The sequence below is a fragment of the Leucopleurus acutus genome, assembly GCF_964270905.1.
Source record: "Leucopleurus acutus genome assembly, chromosome: 20".
Classification (NCBI taxonomy): domain Eukaryota; kingdom Metazoa; phylum Chordata; class Mammalia; order Artiodactyla; family Delphinidae; genus Leucopleurus; species Leucopleurus acutus.
Window position 1 is genome coordinate 45079511 of NC_139162.1, and position 22597 is coordinate 45102107.

Consider the following 22597-nt stretch of genomic DNA (forward strand, 5'->3'; position numbering starts at 1 on the left):
TTCATTATGGTATTTGTCTTTCTGTTTCTGACTTAGTTCACTTCACATGCTAATCTCTAAGTCCACCCATGTTGCTGCATTTCCATTTATTTTTAATTTATTTTCTTTCATCATTTTTTTTTTCATTTTCAGCATACAGTGCCTGTACATACTTTGTGAGATTTATTAAGTATTGTATTTTGGGGGTGCTAATAAAATGGCATTTAAAATTTTACTTCAGCAGCAACATGGATGCAACTAGAGATTATCATACTAAGTGAAGTCAGAAAAAGAAAGACAAATACCATATGATATCACTTATATGTGGAATCTAAAATATGATACAAGTGAACCTATCTATGAAACAGAAACAGTCTCACAGACATAGATAACAGACTTGTGGTAGCCAAGCAGGAGGGGCAGGGGGAGAGATGGAGTGGGAGGTTGGGGTTAGCAGATGTAATCTATTATATACAGAAAGGATAAACAACAACGTCCTACTATATATATAAAATACAGGGAACTATATTCAATAGCCTATGATAAACCATAGTGGAAAAGAATATTGAAAATGTACATATGGGTCTCCCTGGTGGCGCAGTGGTTGAGAGTCCGCCTGCCGATGCAGGGGATACAGGTTCGTGCCCCGGTCCGGGAGGATCCCACATGCCACGGAGCGGCTAGGCCCATGAGCCATGGCCGCTGAGCCTGCGCGTCCGGAGCCTGTGCTCCGCAATGGGAGAGGCCACCACAGTGAGAGGCCCGCGTACCACAAAAATAAATAAATAAATAAAGACAGGGTAAGGGGGTGGAGTTGTGTGATCAGCTTGTGCACCTTCTTCTGATTCGTTGGTGGTGAGGTAATCAGGAGTCAATATCATCAATCTGGTTCCAACCCACCTGGGGTCAACTCGCTCATGGTCAAGCAGCAGTTAACTTTTTCCACCTGATGGGGGTTTCACCATCTGCCAAACAACTCAAGGATGGCTCAGAATACTAACTACAGACCTTATGGAGGAACTAAAGATCTTTAACTTTGTTTAATGGCTAAACTATTATTGTTTCAAATTGCTTGACTGCTTTCCTTTGTTTCTGAATTTTCTCACTTCTCTGATTAAATTTGCTCTTTGGAACACCCCCCCCCCCCAAAAAATCTGCATCTACCTTCAAATAATATGACGCTGCTTCACTTGTAGTATAAAGACCACAACAACATATTCCAAATTCCTCCCATCCTTTGTGCTACATTCGTCATATATTTCACTTTTACCTATGCCATAAACATACAATATTTACTTTAGATGATCACGTATCTTTTAGAGCAATTACATATAAGAAAGGAAATGAATTTTATTTGAATTTCACTGATTCCAGTTCCAATGCTCTTCATTTCTTTGTGCAAATCCAAGTTTGATTGATATCATATTCCTTCTGCATCTCCTGTAGAGAAGGTCTATTGGCAGTTTTTTTAAATAAATAAAAATTTATTTATTTATTTATTTATGGCTGTGTTGGGTCTCATTGCTGCACACGGGCTTTCTCTACTTGCAGCGAGCAGGGGCTACTCTTCATTGCGGTGCTCGGACTTCTCATTGCAGTGGCTTCCCTTGTTGTGGAGCACAGGTTCTAGGCATGCAGGCTTCAGTAGTTGTGGCACGTGAGCTCAGTAGTTGTGGCTTGTGGGCTCTAGAGTGCAGGTTCAGTTGTGGTGCACAGGTTTAGTTGCTCCGCAGCATGTGGGATCTTCCCGGACCAAGGCTCGAACCCGTGTCCCCTGCATTGACAGGGGGATTCTTAACCACTGCATCACCAGGGAAGCCTGCAATGAGTTTTTGATTGTCTAAAGTATTTTATTTATTTTTGGCTGCATTGGGTCTTCATTGCTGCGTGTGGGCTTTCTCTCGTTGTGGTATGCAGGCTTCTCATTGTGGTGGCTTCTCTTATTGAGGAGCACAGCCTCTAGGTGCACTGGCTTCAGTAGTTGTGGCTCATGGGGCTCAGTAGTTGTGGCTAGTGGGCTTCAGTACTTGTGGCTCGCAGGCTCTAGAGCACAGGCTCAGTAGTTTTGGTGCATGGGCTTAGTTACCCTGCATAGGCTTAGTTGTTCCATGGCATGTGGGATCTTCCCAGACCAGGGATTGAACCCATGTCCCCTGCATTGGCAGGTGGATCCTTAACCACTGCGCCACCAGGGAAGTCCCTGAAAAAGTATTTATTTTTCATTTTTGAAGCATATTTTTGCATGGTATAGAATCCTGTATTGATAGCTTTTTTCTTTCAGTACTTTAAAAATTTGTCTCCATTGTCTTCTTGCTTGCATGATATCTGATGAGAAGTCTGCTGTATGTGATTCTTATCTTTGTCCCTCAGTACATAAAGTTTCTATTTTCTTGAAGTTGCCTTCAAGATTTTCTTCCTTATCTTTCTTTTTCAGAAGTTTAAATATGATAATACCCAGGGGCATTCTTGGTGGTCCAGTGGTTAAGACTTTGTGCTCCCAATGTAGGGGGCCCAGTTTCGATCCCTGGTCAGGGAACTAGATCTCACCTGCCACAACTAACAGCCTGCATGCTGCAACTAAAAGATCCTGCATGCTGCAACTAAAGATCCTGCGTGCTGCGATGAAGATCCCGCATGTGGCAATGAAGATCCCTCATACCACAACTAAGACTCAGAGTAGCCAAATAAATAAATAAATAAGTATATTTTTAAAAAATATGATATGTCCAAAAGTGTTTTTCATTTTTATTTGTGTTTATCCTGCTTGGTGGTCTCTGAGTTTACTGGTTTGGTGTCATTAACTTTGAAAAAGTCTCAGCCATTATTTCTTCAAATATTTTTTCTTCATTCTCTCTCTTAACTGGGATTCCAATTAAGCATATATGAGACATTTTATACTGTCCTATACCTCTTGGATGCTCTATTCTGGCTTTTTTCACCCACTCTTTTTCTCACTGTGTTTCAGTATAGGTAATTTCTATTACTCTAAATTGAAGTTCACAGATTCTTTCTTCAGCTGTGTCCAATCTACTAATGAGTCTATCATAAACATTATTCACCTCTGCTGTGATTCTGATTTCTAGCATTTCTATTCAACTTTTTCTTATAGTTTCCATCTCTCTGCTGTAATTACCCATGTGATCCATTACATATTAGTCATAATTATTCTAAATTCCTATTGGGTTGTTCCAATATCTACGTCATATCTGAGTCTGGTTCTGATGATTGCTTTGGCTCTTTGAAGTGTTATTTCTTGCCTTTTCACATACCTTATAATTTTTTGGAAAGCTGGACACCTTGGGTAGTACAGCAAATATAAAGTTAAGTATTTCTTATGCTTACAGATTAGCATGCCTTTCCTTCTGCTAGGTTTTTTTGTCTTTTGCTTTTTTTTTTTTTTTTTTCCCAGTATGCAGGCCTCCCACTGTTGTGGCCTCTCCTGTTGTGGAGCACAGGCTCCGGACACACAGGCTCAGCGGCCATGGCTCATGGGCCTAGCTGCTCTGTGGCATGTGGGATCTTCCCGGACCGGGGCAGGAACCCGTGTCCCCTGCATCGGCAGGCGGACTCTCAACCACTGCGCCACCAGGGAAGCCCTCTGCTATGTTTTTAACACGGGGGTTTGAGTCAGCAGATGGGTGGGGTTTAGGTTTTTCATTGCTGTGGTTACCTTCATTGTACCACAGGCTTCAAATTCCTCTAAAGATACCTGTGTTTAAGGTATGGGTTGGTTTGCCAGGCATGTTTTCTCAATATATGTTTCTCCCTTGGCAATGAGTATTCCATCTGTGCTGTTCCCCACAGAGAATCTCTCTTGCAGGTCTCCCAGCTATGTTCCAGTATTATTTTTATTTGATGCTTGTTACCCTCATGGGGGGTTGGGCAGTAGGGGTTGGTAGAGAAAAGCAGTCTCTTATATTCTCACTAAGCCTAAGTCTTAGGCAGGCCCCATGTCCCTGGGTCTTGGTTATGTATGTGGCTTTCATGAATGCTCTTGCCTCTCCTCCAGCTGTGTGCTAGGTCTAGCACATATTCCTTCCCCACTCCCAGAGGTAGTGCTTTTTTTTTCAGTTCACTTTCTTAAACTGCTATAAGTTTCCACCTGTGCCCTAAGGTAACAGTTTTTGTTGCTTTTTATTATACAAACTAAAGTTTTTATTCTGCAGCAAAGATGGGTCTGTGCTGTTGTTCCCTTTCCCAAAGCAGCACCACAAGGAAAGATATCACAGGGCTCTCCTCCATTTCCACAGTGAGTGTCTGGTGGGATTTCTGGAGGAAAAGCCTAACAGAGATTGAAAACTCCCAAATTTGCAACTCCCTCAGTGGCTTTATACTCTTGCTGGCCCACATTCAACCTTTGATAATTTGTTTTAAAAATTTAACTGTATCTTCTTACTGGCTTATATGGTGTCTGGCAGTATCCACCCCATGTGAGTGAAGGCTCAAGTCCTGTTTCTCCCAGAAGGCATCTGTTTTTCCTCAGATTTCAGGTTAGTTGGTTACCCTGTGACCTCAGTTCTTTGATGAGTTCAAAAAAAGTTGTTAATCTGCAGTTCGTCCAGTTTTTTCCTTGTTTTAAGGGTGGAGGCAGAGCTCTTTCCATCTATGTCCCTGAGCAGAAACCCAAAGTCCCTCCACTACAATAAACTTTTAAGAATTGCCCCACTTGGAAGGTACACAGCAAAAGTCCCTCAGCTTATTCTGGCATGGGGCTCCAAAATACCTCCCACATGAAGTTAGGATTAAGATGGTATCTTAATGTTAAGTAAATTCGCTATGTTGGAGTTGCTGCGGCGAACTGTTACAGGCAAAGCAGTAGCAATTGGCAAGGCGTCAGGGAAAAAAGAATAAATTTGGAGGAATTCAAAGTGGACTGACTGGAGAAATACTTTAAAAACAAATTCTCATATTAGATGTTCTATTCATACCAAATGTTATTTTTCTTGTCCCTTTGTGAAGAACTTACTTGAGGTATATCCATTTGTTCAGTTTCTGAACTACTATGCATACTTCCCTCCGGAAATGAGCTCGGATACAGTTAAAAAACATTAACAACTTGGGCATGCGTATCATCATCATCGTCATTATCATCATCTCTGCCTGCTTGAATCCAAATTTTGCCAAAAACTCTCGAATCATTGAGAGCCCCACCCCTGGCTGCATTTCCCAAAGCAATTCTCTAGATAGTTTGAGCTAACTTACATACTGGGGAAATGGCTCCATCGTGGATGAGTATTTTCTTTCCACCACCACCCCAAAATTTCCCTAGTCTTCTCTTTCCCTTGTCTTCCCATGTGTCCCTGGATTCCATGTCCTAACATCCACTTGGCAACATATGTTTAAATCACATAGGAGGGGGGCACAAGTTATGGTTATGTGCCTTTTAAAAGAAACACAGTGCACTCACTCCCTTAAAAGCTACTGCATATCATTTCCCCCTACATAGAAACCATTCCCTGATTGCTGATCAGCTGCATCTTTCACTTGGCCAATGCCTTCTCATCCTTAAGTCAAATTAAGAACTACGTTATCCAGGGAATTCCCTGGCAGTCCAGTGGTTAGGACTTGGCACCCTCACGGCTGTGGGCCCAGGTTCGATCCCTGGTTCGGGAATTAAGATCCTGCAAGCCATGCAACATGGCAAAAAACAAACAAACAAACAAAAAAACTACTTTATCCCTTGATCAGGATATCCCTCTATTGGATATATCTTACTCCTACATCCCATGAGCTTGCCCAACATTGGCATTTATCATTCTGCCACAGCATTTGCTGATTTGTCTCTCTCCCTAGGACTGTGAATCACTTATGGCAGGGACTACTTATATGGCTTCTTCAAGGCCTAGCACAATAATTTACATTTCAAAGGGCACAGTAAAAGTTTGTGCAGTGCATTTAAAATAACTATGACTAATATGTTCAGGGCTCTAATGAACAAATTAGGAAAATAGATAATGTAAGGGGAGAAATAAACAAAAGGAATGCTAGCAATCAAAAATATATCAACAGAGGTGACCTAAATGGGAAGGAAATCCAAAAAAAGAGGGATTATATGTATACATATAGCTGATTCACTCTGCTGTACAGCAGAAACTAACACAACATTGTAAAGCAACTATACTCCAATAAAAATTAATTTAAATTAATTTAAAAAATACACTAACAGCAATGAAGGCATTCAGGAAGAGGTAAAATTGTCATTGTATGTAGATGACATGATACTCTATATAGAAAACCCTAAAGACTCCACACAAAAAACTATTAGAACTCATAAATGAATTCAGCAAGGTAGCAGGATACAAGAGTAATATACAGAAATGTGTTGCATTTCTTTACACTAACAAAGAAATATCAGAAAAGGAAGGTAAAAAAAAAAATCCCATTTAAAATCACATCCAAAAAACAAACCACCTAGCAATGAACCTAACCAAGGAGGTAAAAGATTTATATGCTGAGAACTATAAAACATTGATAAAGGAAACTGAAGAGGATTCAAGGAAATGGAAAGATAGCCCATGTTCTTGGATTGGAAGAATTAACATAGTTTAAATGGCCATAGTACCCAAAGCAATCTACAGATTTAATGTGTTCCCTATCAAATTACCCATGACATTTTTCACAGAACTAGAACAAATAATCATAAAATTTACATGGAACCACAAAAAAACCAGAATTGCCAAAGCAATCCTGAGGAAAAAGAACAAAGCAGGAGGCATAACAGACAATATTACAAAGCTACAGTAATCAAAACAGCATTGTACTGGCACAAAAACAGACATATAAATCAATGGAACAGAATAAAGAGCCCAGAAATAAACCCACACACCTACAGTCAATTAATCTTTGACAAAGGAGGCAAGAATATACAATGAAGACAAGACGGTCTCTTCAGCAAGTGGTGCTGGGAAAGGTGAACAGCCACATGTAATCAATGAAGCTAGAACACTCCCTTACACCATGTACAAAAATAAACTCAAAATGGCTTAAAGACTTAAATATGACATGACACCATAAAACTCCTAGAAGAGAACATAGGCAAAACATTCTCTGACATAAATCACAGCAATGTTTTCTTAGGTCAGTCTCCCAAGGCAATAGAAATAAAAGCAAAAATAAACAAGTGGGACCTAATCAAACTTATAAGCTTTTGCACAGCAAAGGAAACTATCAACAAAATAAAACGCCCACAGACTGGGAGAAAATATTTGCAAATGAAGCAACTGACAAGGGGTTAATCTCCAAAATATACAAACATCTCATGCAACTCTTTGTCAAAAACACAAACAACCTAATCAAAAAATGGGCAGAAGATCTAAATAGACATTTCTCCAAAGAAGACATACAGATGGCCAAAAAGCACATGAAAAGATGCTCAACATCACTAATTATTAGAGAAATGCAAATCAAAACTACAATGAGGTATCACCTCACACTGGTCAGAATGGCCATCATCAAAAAATCTACAAACAATAAATGCTGGAGAGGGTGTGGAGAAAAGGGAACCCTCTTGCACTGTTGGTGAGAATGTAAACTGATACAGCCACTATGGAGAACAGTATGGAGGTTCCTTAAAAAACTAAAAATAGAACTACCATATGACCCAGCAATCCCACTACTGGGCATATACCCTGAGAAAACCATAATTCAAAAACAGACATGTACCACAATGTTCACTGCAGCACTATTTACAATCGCCAGGACATGGAAGCAACTTAAGTGCCCATCAACAGATGAGTGGATAAAGAAGATGTGGCACATATATACAATGGAATATTATTCAGCCATAAAAAGAAACGAAATTGAGTTTTTTGTAGTGAGGTGGATGGGCCTAGAGTCTATCATACAGAGTGAAGTAAGTCAGAAAGAGAAAAACAAATACTGTATGCTAACACACATATATGGAATCTAAAAAAAAAAAAATGGTTCTGAAGAACCTAGGGGCAGGACAGGAATAAAGATGCAAATGTAGAGAATGGACTTGAGGATGTGGGGAGAGGGAAGGGTAAGCTGGGATGAAGTAAGAGAGTGGCATGGACATATATACACTACCAAATGTAAGGCAGATAGCTAGTGGGAAGCAGCCGCATAGCACAGGGAGATCAGCTCGGTGCTTTGTGACCACCTAGAGGGGTGGGATAGGGAGGGTGGGAGGGAGATGCAAGAGGGAGGAGATATGGGGATATATGTATATGTATAGCTGATTCACTTTGTTATAAATCAGAAACTAACACACCATTGTAAAGCAATTATACTCCAATAAAGATGTTAAAAAAAGGAACTCAACCCTGTTAAAAAAAAAAAACTAAAAGTAGAGTTGCCATATTACCCAGCAATCCCACTTATGGGCATATATCCAGAAAAGACAAAAACTAATTCAAAAAGGTATAGGCACCCCATTGTTCATAGTGGCACACTATTTACAATATCCAAGACATGGAAGCAACCTAAATGTCCATTGGCAGATGAATAGATAAAGAAGATGTGGTGTACATATATATAATATATATATACACAATGGAATATTATTTAGTCATAAAAAAAGAATGAAATAATGTCATTTGCAAAAACATGGATGGACCTAGAGACTACCATACTAAGTGAAGTCAGACAAAGACAAATATTATATATCACATGTGGAATCTAAAAAATAGTACAAATGAATCTATATACAAAACAGAAAACAGACTCACAGACATAGAAAACAAACTTATGGTTACTAAAGGGGAGAGGAAGCAAGGGAGGAATAAATTGAGAGTATGGGATTAACAGATGCATATAAAATAAACAACAAGGATTTACTGCATAGCACAGGGGACTATATTCAATATCTTGTAATAAACTATAATGTAAAGTATCAAAAAAAGAATATATATATAACCAAATCACTCTGCTGTACACTTGAAACTAACATAATATGGTAAATCAATTATACTTCAACAACAATAAATAAATAAAAGTCCAAAATTTTCCAAAAAATATTTATATGGGAAAAAAGAAGAGGAACCAAGACTGTCTGAAGAAATATCTGATTTTAGGGCTGGAGCAGGAAAACTACAAGATGAGCCTAGAACATCTTGTGCCAGAAATTAAGGAAGTGCTCAAAAACTGATAGGACCATGTTAAAAAGATGTGAAACTGGCTCAAAGAAGCTCACATTGGCCAAATTAGGGGCAATTTGAGCATGAAAATAAATATTTACAGTAATAAAGTATAACCTACTGAATAAAATAGAATCCATGAGCTCAACATGATATAAATCAATAGGGAGAAAGGAAAGCTCTTCCTTTCCACTATAATGCCAACCAATAAATGTAAAAGGAATAATATAAACATAAAACCACTTATCAACTGGAGAGTGGTTCAGACTGAAGTTGTCAATGGAGGCTAAGAATGGGTAAAGTTTCGATGAGGAACAGGATTTTAGCACCATATTGGAACATTTTCCAACAGTTACAAGGAAAAATAGAACTTTACAGTGAAGACATCAACATGACTAGATGATCAAGTTTAACATCACCAGTGATGGGACAGAATGACATAATGAGAAAATCAAAGTTTGTCAGGAATACATGCCTGAGTCTAGGCATGAAGAAACATCCAATGGAATCAAGTTGAGTGCCAGTCTACAGAATACAAGGCCTGTATTCTTTTAAACTCTCAAGGACATGATAGACAGAATGACTGGGGAACTGTTCCAGGTTGCAGGAGGCCAAAGAGACATGACAACCAAATGCAAGGTATGAAGGAATCCTGTACCTGAAAACTAAAAAAGACATTCTGGGGGGACTTCCCTGGTGGCGCAGTGGTTAAGACCCCATGCTCCCAATGCAGGGGGCCCAGGTTCAATCCCTGGTCAGGGAACTAGATCCCACATGCATGCCGCAACTAAGAGTTCGCATGCCACAACTAAGAAGCCCGCATGCTGCAACTAAGGAGATGGCAAGCCACAACTATGGAGCCTGCCAGCTGCAACTAAAAAGCCCACCAGCCACAACAAGACCTGGCACAACCAAATAAAAATAAATAAATATATATGTTTTTTAAAGTATGAAGAAAAAGACATTTTGGGGACAATTGGCAAAATTGAAATTTGAACAGGTTCTCTAAATGGCAATGTTGTATCAATTGTTGACTTCCTGACTTATTGGGAGGTCTCTGTTTAGGGAAATACACACTGGAGTATTTAGGGGATGAAGGATCAGGTCTGAAGCTTGTAGTCAAATGGTTCAGAAAAAGACTCATTGTGTGTGTGTGTGTGTGTGTGTGTGTGTGTGTGTGTGTGTGTGTGTGTGAAAGAAAGAGAGAGATATTAAAAGTTGGTGAATCTGGGTGAAGGCAATAAGGGAGTATTTTTGTAATGTACTTGCAAATTTTCTGTGAGTTTGAAATTACTCTGAGATAATTTTTTAAAATTAAAATTGCTTAGTGCTGATGGAACTCTAAAAAAAAAAAAGAATGCCTTCAATGGACTCATCAGTAGACTCAACATGACTGAGGAAAAAATCAATGAACTTGAAGACAGGTCAACAGAAACCTCCCAGTGCTCACTTCAGCAGCATATATACTAAAATTGGAATGATATAGAGATGAATAGCATGGCCTCTGCACAAGGATGACATGCAAATTTGTGAAGCGTTTGATATTTTTTAAAATGATGGGGGGGGCAGGGATAGAAATGTAAAGCTTTAGAATGCATTCAAACTTTGATTATTATCAACTTAAATTAGACCATTATAAATATAAGTGGGTTTATGTCAGTCTCATTGTAACCATTAACCAAAAATTTGCAGTAGATAACAAAAGATAGTGAGAAATGAATCTAAGCATACCAATAAAGAAAGCCATCAAACCACAAAGAAATAGCAAAGAAAGGAACAGAGGAACTACAAAACAGCCAAAAACCAATTAACAAAATGGCAATAAATACATACCTATCAATAATTACTTTAAATGTAAATGGATTAAATTCTCTGATCAAAAGACACAGAATGGGTTCGTGCCCTGGTCCAGGAGGATCCCACGTGCCGCGGAGTGGCTGGGCCCATGAGCCATGGCCGCTGAGCCTGCGCATCCGGAGCCTGTGCTCTGCAACGGGAGAGGCCACAACAGTGAGAGGCCTGCGTACCACACAAACAAAAAAAGAAAAGCTTTCAAAAGGACACAGAATGGATGAATGGATAAAAAAAACAAGACCCATCAATATGCTACCTATGAGAGATTCACTTCAGTTGTAAGAACACACACAGACTGAAGGGCCCATCTTTTTGCATGATGATATTCCATGCAAATGGAAACCAAAAGAAAGTTGGGATAGCTATACTTATATCAGACAAAACAGACTTTAAAACAAAGACTGCCATAAGAGACAAAGAAGGGCATTACATAATGATAAAGGGGTCAATCCAACAAGAGGATAAACATTTGTAAATATATATGCACACAACATAAGAGCACCTAAATATATGAAGCAAATATTAACAGGTCTAAAGGGAGAAACAGGCAGCAATACAATAAGACAATGGATAAATCGTTCTGACAGAAAATCAATAAGGAAACATTGGCCTTAAACAACACATTAGACCAGATAGACTAAATAGATATATACAGAAATTCCATCCAAAGGCACCTGAATACACCTTCTTCTCAGGTGCACATGGAACATTCTCTAGGATATGATAGGCCACAAAACAAGTCTTGACAAATTTAAGAAGACTTAAATAATATCCAGCATCTTTCCCAACCACATGGTATGAAACGAAATCAATTACCAGAAGAAAACTGGAAAATTCAGAAATATGTAGCAACTAAACAACATGCTACTGAATAACCAATAGGAACAAAGAAATCAAAAGCAAAATCAAAAATATCTTGAGACAAATGAAAATGGAAGTACAATACACCAGAACTTAAGGGATGCAACAAAAACTGCTCTAAGAAGGAAGTTCATAGCAACAAATGCCTATTTCAAAAACCCAGAAAAATGTCAAATAAACAATCTAACTTTAAACCTTGAGGAACTAGAAAAGAAGAATAAAAGAAGCCCAAACTTAGTAGAAGGAAGGAAGTAACAAGAATCAGGGCAGAAAAAAATGAAATAGAGACTAAAAAGACAAGAGAAAAGATCAATGAAACCAAGAACTGATGCTGTGACAAGATAAACAAAATGGACAAACCTTTAGCTAGACTCACCAAGTAAAAAGAGAGAGGACTCAAACAAAATCAGAAACAAAAGAGATGTTACAACTGGTACCACAGAAATACAATACAAAAGATAAGAGACTATTACAAACAATTTATATGCCAAAAAATTGGACAACCTAGAAGAAATGGATACATTCCTAGAAACATACAACCATCCAAGACTGAATTATGAAGAAACAAAAAATCTGAACAGACCGACTACTAGTAAGGAGGTTGAATCAGTAATTTAAAACCTCCCAGCAAACAAAAATCCAGAACCAGATGGCTGTACTGGTGAATTCTACCAAACATTCAAAGAAAAATTAATACGAATCCTTCTAAAAATCTCCCAAAAATAGAAGAGGAGAAAACGCTTCCAAACTCATTTCACAAGGCCAGCATTACCCTGATACCAAAACCAGACAAGTATACTAAAAGAAAAGACAATCACAGGCCAATATTCCGGATGAACACAGATGAAAAATCCTCAACAAAATATTAGCAAACATGAATTCAACATACATTAAGAATCAAACACCTCAGGGCTTCCCTGGTGGCACAGTGGTTAAGAATCCGCCTGCCAGTGCAGGGGACACAGGTTCAACCCCTGGTCTGGGAAGATCCCACATGCTGCGGAGCAACTAAGCCCATGCACCACAACTACTGAACCTGCACTCTAGAGCCCACAAGCCACAACTACTGAAGCCCGCATGCCTAGAGCCCACACTCCGCAACAGGAGAAGCCATTGCAATGAGAAGCCTGTGCACCACAATGAAGAGTAGCCTCCACTCGCCACAACTAGAGAAAGCCCATGTGCAACAATGAAGACCCAATGCAGCCAAAAATAAAACAAACAAATAAATTTATTTTAAAAAATTTTAAAAAAAAGAATCAAACACCTCAATAAAGTGGGATATATTCTAGGGATGCAAGGATGGTTCAATAACCACAAATCAACAAATGTGATACACCACATTACCAAAATGAATGATAAAAATCCACATGATCATCTCAATAGATGAAGGAAAAGTATTTGACAAGATTCAACATCCATTTTTTATAAAAACTCTCAACAGGGCTTCCCGGGTGGTGCAGTGGTCGGGAGTCTGCCTGCTGATGCAGGGGACACGGGTTCGTGCCCCGGTCCGGAAGGATCCCACATGCCGCAGAGCAGCTGGGCCCGTGAGCCATGGCCACTGGGCCTGTGCGTCTGGAGCCTGTGCTCCACAACAGCAGAGGCCACAACAGTGAGAGGCCCGCATACAGCAAAAAAAAAAAAAAAAAAAAAAACTCTCAACAAAGTGGGTATAGAGGAAACGTATCTCACATAATAAATGATATATATGACAAGCTCAGAACTAACACCATAGTTAATGGTGTGAAGCTAAGAGCTTTTCCTCTAAGACCAGGAACAAGACAGGATGCCCATTGTCACTATTTTTGTTCAACATAGTACTGGAAATCCTAGCCAGAGCAATTAGGCAAGAAAAAGCAATAAAAGGCATCCAAATGGAAAGGAAGAAGTGAAACTTTCATTATTTGCAGATGACATGATATTATACATACAAAACCCTAAAGACTGCCAAATAACTGTTAGAACTTATAAATGAATTCAGTAATGTTGCAGGATACAAAATAAATATACAGAAATTGCTGCATTTCTATGCACTAATAATGAACTATCAGAAAGAAAAGTTAAGAAAACAATTCCATTCACAATTGCATCAAAAAGAATAAAACACCTAGGAATAAGCTCAACCAAGCAGGTGAAAGACTATACAATGAAAACTATAGGACACTGATGAAAGAAATTGAAAAAGACACAAATGAATGGAAAGAAATTCCGTGTTCATGGATTGGAAGAATTGATATTGCTAAAATGTTCATACTACCCAAAGCAATGTATAGATTCAATGCAATTTCTATCAAAATTCCAATGGAATTTTTCATAGAAATAGAACAAACAATCCTAAAATTTGTATGGACCCACAAAAGACCCCAAATTGCCAAAGCAATCTTGAGAAGGAATAACAAAGCTGGAGGCATCGTGCTCCCTGTTTGCAAACAATACAAAACTTCTCTTTGTTTTGTGTGTTTGTTTTGCATATTTGACTTTCCAACCATGTAAATGTCTTACATGATTATAAAACAAAATTAAAACAAATGTTAAAACAAAAGCTAAAATAATTAATTAAATAAATTAAATTAAAACAACAACAACCAAAAAAACCCATAAGCTATACCTAAAAATCAAAAGCAGAATGAAACAAATGAACCTACTCATATGTTACATTTGTGGCTTAACCACACACAGAGAAATTAGTTCTAGTTACTTTAAAGCACAATAATTGGGTTATATGTCCCTAGAGAGACAACCCCAAAGCAAATAGATCTATAAAGAAATATTAAATTATTTGCAGTAGGAATATTTTAAGTACTAGTAATATTGCTCTGAACTATCTTATTTATATATACATATACACATCTACAGATGGATGGATTAATAAATAAAAGACACAAAAATGAAACTAAAGTAGAAACTCTATAATTCTAAATTTTTTTTATTGCAAATAGCAGTATGAACTCATGGGGTCTACTCTGTTAAGAGTATATTTCCAGCTACAACGTTAATAAACATTGAAAACATATCACGTGAAAGAAGTCAGTCACAAAAGACCACATATTGTACGATTTCATTGATATGAAATGGCTGAATAGACAAATTCATCAAGGCATAAATCAGATTAGTGGTTCATTAGACTGGGAGGAAGGAGGAGAATATGAGATTGACTGCTAATGGGTACGATAATTCAGGGGGGACAAAAATGATCTAAAATTACACAATGGTGATGGGTGCACAACCCTGTGGATTTTTTAGAAAAACATTCCGTTGTACACTTTAAAGGGTAAAATGTATGGTATGTGAATCAAGCTACTAAAAAAAACTAAAATATATTTCCTTGCTCTGCCCACCAAAACAAAAAGCCTAGAAACAATGACCATGTCAGTAGCACTAAGCACCATAACTGGGGTTTTCTCCCAACCATTCTAGGTAGTCCCTTTCAGTCTTTTTTGCTGGTTCCTCCTCATTTTCTTTGACTTTCTCATGTTGAAGTGACCCAGAGATAAGTCCTTTACGTCTATCATTTTCCATCTACCCTCTAAGTGATCTCCTTAAATATCACCTATATGCTGATAATCCCCAAACGTATGTCTCCAACCTAGGTCTCAGAACTTTCTTTTGAACTTCAGACTTGTATATCCCACTGCCAACTTAATATTTCCACCTGAATGTCCAATGGGCATCTCATACTTCAGATACAATATTCCAAACTGAAATCTCACTATCTCTCTATGCCCCAGGTTCTTCCTACCTTCTTTCCCTTCTCAGTTAATGACAACTCCATTCTTCAAGTTGCTCAGATTAAAAAATATTGTGTCATCTTGTCACACTTACACTCCACATCAGTTCTATCAGCAAATTATGTCAGCTTTACCTTTAAATTATATCCAGTACACGACTACTTCTCATCATTTTTACTACTCTGGTCCAGGTCACCAACATCTTTTCCCTAGATTAATGCAATAGCTTCCTAATTGGTCTCTCTGCTTCTGCCCTTGTCCCTGACCTCTTCCCCTATTCTTCTTCTCATAATTCTCTCATCAGAGCAACCAAGGCAATCCTCTTAAATCGTAAGCAGATACTATCACTTGTATGTTCAAAACTCTCCAATAGCTTCCCATCTCATTCACAGTAAAAAGCCAAGATCCTTAACAGGGCCCATAAGGCCCAATCTGATCTGCCCTCCTTCCCTCCAATTACCTTTCTTCTCCCATCTCTCACTACTCTCCCTCTCATTTGCTCTATTTCAGCCACACCAGCCTCTTTGTAACAGGCATATTCCCATCTCAGGGCTTTTCTAACTGTTGTTCCCTCTTCCCTTAATTATGTGCATAACTAGCACCTGTATTTCCTTCATATCTTTATTATTACATTTTCAGGATGCATTCTTAACTACCCCATCTAAAACTCCAAGTCTCATCCCTGATTCTATATATCCTCCTGCTTTACTTTTCTCTTAGAATGTTTCACTATTTAATGTATGTTATATTTAACTTACTTACCTCATTTATTATCTGGCCCACAACAATGTAAGTACCATGATAGCAGAGAGTTTGTCTCCTTTGTTCAATGTTATATCCCAAGCATCTATAATTATTCCTGTCACACGCAGCATTCAATAAATGGTGAGTGGATGAATGAATGAATCCTCAGTACCTGAAGAACCTGGAAAAGAAATTTGAAAATAGAACACTGCTTTAGAAAAACACCTTAGAAAACACATAATTCACACAAAAAAAGATTTTTAAATGGTTGACTTCAGTAGTAATTAAATAACTGCAAATTAAAGAAATTATTTTACATCTATGAGGTTAACAAAGATTATTAATACTAACGATAACCATTGTTATCAAGGGTGTATGAATATAGGCAATCTTATACTATGCCAATAATACTGTAGATTATTGGAACCTTACAAGAGAATAACTGGATAGAATTTGGGAGTCTTTAATAAGCATATATATCTAAACCTATCAGTTCCACTTCTAAGAGCCTGCCTCCCACCAAAAAAAATTAAGAAAGTGCATGATAACATGCCAAATAGTTGCTGATAAACACATTCTATATAATGGCAAGAAGTTAAAAAAACCAAATTACCCATCAACAGGTGTAAATGCATTAAAATGAATACCATACAAAAAACTTTTAAATGATGACATATATGCGTAATTGTTTAAATGGAAAAATATTAACTGCACATTGTTAAATGGCATAGGTAGATTACAGAACTGTATGTATAGCGTGATTCCAATTTTATAATATACGAATGCATATGTATGTATTCACAGAGGGAGGGGTGAAAAGATGGGAAATAAATTTTGATAGTTTATGGTAGAAGTATAAATGATTTTTGTTTTCTTGGAGCTTTTCTTTATTTTGTGATTTGGGGCGGGGAGTGAGGGGCAAGGAGTATTGTTACTAAGCACACAAAACAACGTGGCCATTACACAGAAATAAAATTTTAAATAAATACTGAAACAACGTGTTGGGGCTATTGATATCTCATAGAAAAACATATTTACGATTACCATCTCCAAAGAAATGAAGCACTGGTACAAATAGTCTCACAAATCTACACACACAACCGAACTCTGCCTTTTATCGTGGTTTTCAGCCACGTTCATAGTGAAACAGAAAAGGAAAAGCACATCCACAAAATCCGCCTGCACACACGACTCCACGGCCATATCAGTCACAGACAAATGCCTGGCAAATAAAGTCCTATCAAGCCACACGCTCACAGTCCTTCACACGTCGCTCCCACGGCCTCAGGGAACCACCCGCACAGGCAAAGCCCTGCCCGGCGTCCTCCTCCAACAACACAGGCACCGGGTGGTCCGCAGGCCCCTATTCCACCCAGCACAAAGAGTCCCGGACTCTGAGCTCGCGACTTCCCGAGGACTCACCACCGAGCCCGCAGACACAGGCCCCAATTCCGCACCTCAGCGCTGCCCAAGTGGCACAGCCGGTGCAGCCCGAGTTAGGTAATCCATTAAGGTCAGTGCCGGCTGTGTCCGAAGGCAGCACAAGCCTCGGTCCGTTAGACGCAGGATAACTCTTCCCAGAGCCCCTCGCGGCTCGCCGCGAGGACTGGCCTTCCAGTTGACGAGTAGCGGGAATAAGCAACCGCTGCGTTGAGGGGCTCTCAGATCTGCCGAGGGGCCTCAGCTGAGAGTTTTGCGGCAGCTGCCTCCAGTGAGTCCGGCCCTCGGAGCCTGGGAGTGCCACTTGGTGCTGAGAAGAATGTGAAAAGGTCCGCAGTTTTCCTGCCCCGGACTACATTTCCCAGAGGCCGTCTCGGCCCAAATCTATTTTCTGCGAAAAGTCGCCTCCTCCTTACAGTTGTCTGGATCTTTGGGTTCTAGGCGTTACGGTATCTGGTCCGTGAGGGAAGCACCGCTGAGTCGGTTTCGTTCCGTCTGGTCCCGGCTCCACCTGGGACTGGACTTCAGTGGGGTGAAAGTGGGGCAAGGTCTGGGCACCTTGAAGAGACGTGATGGGCCAGCCTGAGCCTCAAGCTCCTGGAGGCAGTCAGAAAAGGGAGGAGTAAAAAAAAAAAGAAAAGAAAAGCGAGGAGCACCGTTGCGTGATCGGGTGTGGGAGCTTTCAGCGGTGGAATTTGTGGTAGGGAGTCTACGGGGTCGAGGGACTCTGAGGTCCGGTGACTTTAGGGTCGTTCTAGTTTGCGACCATTCGTGTGACCATGGTCGCGTCGTCTGTTCTAGTGACCTCTTGATTCTGACTCTGCAGTTTTTCAGAGACAATGTGCTCTGTCCGTTCTTTGTGTTTCTGCTTTTCTGACGGGCACCTGTTACAATATTGAAATTTACATGGTTAAGTCAATACATGAGTCACCAAAATATTAAATGGAAAAAAATTATAGAGATTCGTGATTGTGTATTACTGGAATCACCTAGGCTTTTTTTTTTTTTTTTTACACTGTGTTACTCCATATTCCATGTGTGTTATATGGACAGAAGTGATACAGGTAATCTATAAAGATGTTGAAGAAGGCAAAGACACTGAGCCATCAAATGAAAGGTCATGTCAATAACTCAAAGTAGCCTCGCCATCAGGAGTGAAAAGTGTAAGTTGAAAAGTAGACAAGTAACCAGGTGCAAAAACCTAAGAATCCAGCAACCCGGACTATATGTCACTCTTGCCCTAAAGACCCGATTTCTTTTTTCAACATTTCATATGAGTTCCACTCTGATTTAAGAACTTAAAAACAATTGATAGGGTTTCCCTGGTGGCGCAGTGGTTGAGAGTCCGCCTGCCGATGCAGGGGACACGGGTTCGTGCCCCGGTCCGGGAAGATCCCACATACCGTGGAGTGGCTGGGCCCGTGAGCCATGGCTGCTGAGCCTGCGCGTCCGGAGCCTGTGCTCCGCAACGGGAGAGGCCATAACAGTGAAAGGCCCGCGTACCACAAAAACAAGACTCACTGCAATAATTTTGCAGTAGAGACCAAAATGGAGAAAATATCCAAGAAAACACTATTGTATGCTTTTGTGCAATAGTATGTTGGCAAAGAGAACAGAATACAGTAGACTACAGCATGCTAAATATCAGGAAGCTACACAAAGCCTAAGGAACTATGTTATCTCTAGGAAGCAGAATAAGATAGTCTTCCTTTCACAGCCTTCCTTTCACTAGATGATAATGGGCACTGTTTCTGAAAAGTGTGAATTTCTTTCTGGGAAGGGAAAAGAGGCTCCCAAACACTGCAGAGAGAGAACATGTCCTCTAAATAAGTTTTGCTTATTTGTCTCATGTGTCTTTACCAACAGTACATTTTTCTGTCAACTGTAAGAATTATTTTTTGCTAAGTATTTTGTTAAAAGATGAGAACAGAGTTGGTTCTATGTCCATTCAGCTTCCTGATTTCATTTTTTATACTTGTAGATTTGTCTATTTCTCCTTTTATTTCTGTTAAGCTTTGCTTTATATATTTTAAAGCTTCTTGTTGGATGATACATATTTAGAGTTGTAATAGCTTCCTGTTGGATTGATCCAATAGGAAATTATGGAATCTACCCTTTATAATATCACTTTTTGTCTTAGTTTTGATATTACTGTAGCTTCACCATCCTTCTTTCGGCTAGTGCATTATCTTTTTCTACGCTTTTGCTTTTAACCATTCTGTTTTTTTTTTAAAGTATGTCTCATTAAACAATATTATTTTAAAAATAATGACAATCTTACTCTGACATATTTAGTGAATTTACATTTAATGTAGTTGGGTTTTGGTCTACTACCTTAGAATTTGTTTTCTTTTCGGCCTAGCTTTTTAAAAAATTTTAACTTTTTATTTTGAAGTAATTCTTGATTCTCATGCAGTTGTAAGAAATAATTCAGGGAAATCCCATATACCCAGTATCCAGTTTCCCCCAGTGGTAACATCTTGCAATACTATACACTGTATCACAACCTTCACATTGATACTTTCAAGTTATTTCCATCATCACAAGAATACTTCATGTTGTCCTTTTACAGCCATACCCACTTCCCTCCTTCTCTTAACCCCCTCCTTAAGACCTGGCAACCCTAATCTGTTCTCCATTTCTATAATTTTATCCCTTCAAGAATGTTATGTAAATGGAATTATAAAGTATGTAATTGGACTATTGACTTTTTCACTCAGCATAATTCCCTGGAGATTCATAAGCGTTTTTACATGTGTAAGTAATTCATTGCTTTTTATTGCTGAGTAGAAGTCCATGTGGATATGCCAGAGTTTGTTTAGCCATTCATTCATTGAAGGACATATGGGTTGTTTCCAACTTTTGGCTGTTATAACTAAAGCTGCTATATACATTCATGTACAATTTTTTCATGTGTGTGAAAACAAATTTTCATTTCAAACACCAAGGAGAGTTTTAGAAGGAATTTGTCCATTTATTTATTTTTTTAATCTATCTGGAATTTTCACTGAGATTGTATTGAGTATATAGATCAATTGGGGAGAACTGACATCTTTAAAATGGTGACTCTCATAACCATAAGACACAATATGAGCACAATATATATCTTCTTTAATTCCTCTAAGCAATATTTTATATTTTTTAATGTACAGATAATGAAATATTTTGTCAGATTTACCCCTAAGTATTACAGAGTTTTTGATGCATTGTAAATGATATTTAAAAAAATCCAATTTCCAATTGTTCATTGCTGGTATATAAGAAATACAATTGATTTCTGTATCTTGTAGCCTGATACCTTGCTTAAGTCACTTAGTATTTCTACTAGAGTTTGGAGGTTCCACTGGATTTTCTACATAGATGATCATGTCATCTGTAAGAAAAGACAGTGATATCTATTCCTATTGCAATCGGCAGATATAGTATGGACCCGCCCACTCACCCAAAATATGGTTGGGATGTTGAGACTGATGACGCCACACACACACCAAGAGGGTATGAAAACTTTTATTACTCACACAATGAAGCTTTCTAGGAAAAGCAAGAAAGGTGTCCCAAGAAAGTCTGCAAGTTGTTTGCAAAAGCAAGGAAAGGAAATTGGCGTGGAGCGTTTATGGCAGAGGCTTGTGTGGTTTAAATCTCCCGCTAGTGTCAAAAAAGAGAGGAGCTGAGCTTGCCCAGATTGGGGGCACAAGAGAAATAAGGAGTGAAGCTCAAAGCTGTAAGCAGCTTCTTCTGCTGTTCCTGGTGCTGCTTGTGTGCGTGTTTGGTGTGGATCTGGTGAAACAGCAGCTGAGGAGACTCCGGAGATCACCATGGCTGACAAAAAGACCAAGGAAGGACTGAGTACAATGATCATATTAATTTGAAGGTGGCAGGGTAGGATGGTTCTGTGGTGCACTTTAAGATTAAGAGGCATACACCACTTAGTAAACTAATGAAAGTCTATTGTGAATGACATGGTTTGTCAATGAGGCAGATCAGATTCCAATTTGACTGGCAGCCAATCAATGAAACAGACTCACCTACACAGCTGGAAATGGAAGATGAAGATACAAATGATGTGTTCCAGCAACAGACAGGAGGTGTCTACTAAAAAAGGAACCTGCTACTTTACTCCAGAACTCTGTTCTACAGACCAAAAGGACATTCTCGATTAGAAAAATGCAATTTGGTTCCACAACATCCTAACTACTACAGTACGGTTTTCTCTAGTCTTTCATTTTCCTCTTCCCCATTCCTTTATTGTACGTAAAGTAACTGGTGTATACAGAAGCATATTGCTTTCCTAAAAAATAAATTATGGCCAATGGTATGTTTTGATTGACATCAAATGAAAATGGGTTGGGGGAAAATACTAGTTCTGTGAGAAGGTTGCCTTTCTATTAGTGGTATGCTTGGTCACCTCTTATCTTTATATGCCAGTAAGTTATTTTGCTCTCGCTATTTAACAAAAAAAAGGAATACAAAAAATCCTTGCAGGGCTTCCCTGGTGGCGCAGTGGTTGAGAGTCCGCCTGCTGATGCAGGGGATGCGGGTTCATGCCCCTGTCCGGGAAGATCCCACATGCCACGGAGCGGCTAGGCCCGTGAGCCATGGCCGCTGAGCCTGCGCGTCCGGAGCCTGTGCTCCGCAACGGGAGAGGCCACAACAGTGAGAGGCCCGCGTACCGCAAAAAAAAAAAAAAAAAAAAATCCTTGCATACCTTGTTCAGCTGGAGAATTTTAATGTTTTTCATTTATCATTGTTAAACCAAGGACAATTTTATGACTTTTTTCTATGTAGATGTCACAAGTAAGGTAATCTCTTTAAGTAGGGATAAATTACTCTAAAAGAACTAAATCCTAAAATAGTATAAATACACTTATTTCCAAAACAGAAATAGAGTCA

The 22597-nt window shown here is 39.0% G+C and overlaps 1 protein-coding gene across 2 annotated transcripts in view; it reads right to left on the reverse strand.

The window, feature by feature from the left end:
* ZNF569 (zinc finger protein 569) overlaps positions 1-17959 on the reverse strand; it is a 60863-nt gene extending 42904 nt beyond the window's left edge. Inside the window, exons 1-2 of one of the 2 annotated variants that reach the window (XM_082862961.1) lie at positions 17690-17959; positions 16286-16448 (exon numbers count right to left, since the gene is read on the reverse strand). In XM_082862961.1, the coding sequence (XP_082719087.1) occupies positions 16286-16290 (5 nt within the window). In that variant the 5' untranslated portion in view covers positions 16291-16448; positions 17690-17959. Of the gene's footprint in view, positions 1-10910; positions 11199-16285; positions 16449-17689 lie in introns of those variants that run through there. The other variant, XM_082862960.1, reaches the window with a different exon arrangement.
* Positions 17960-22597: the final 4638 nt, after the last annotated feature.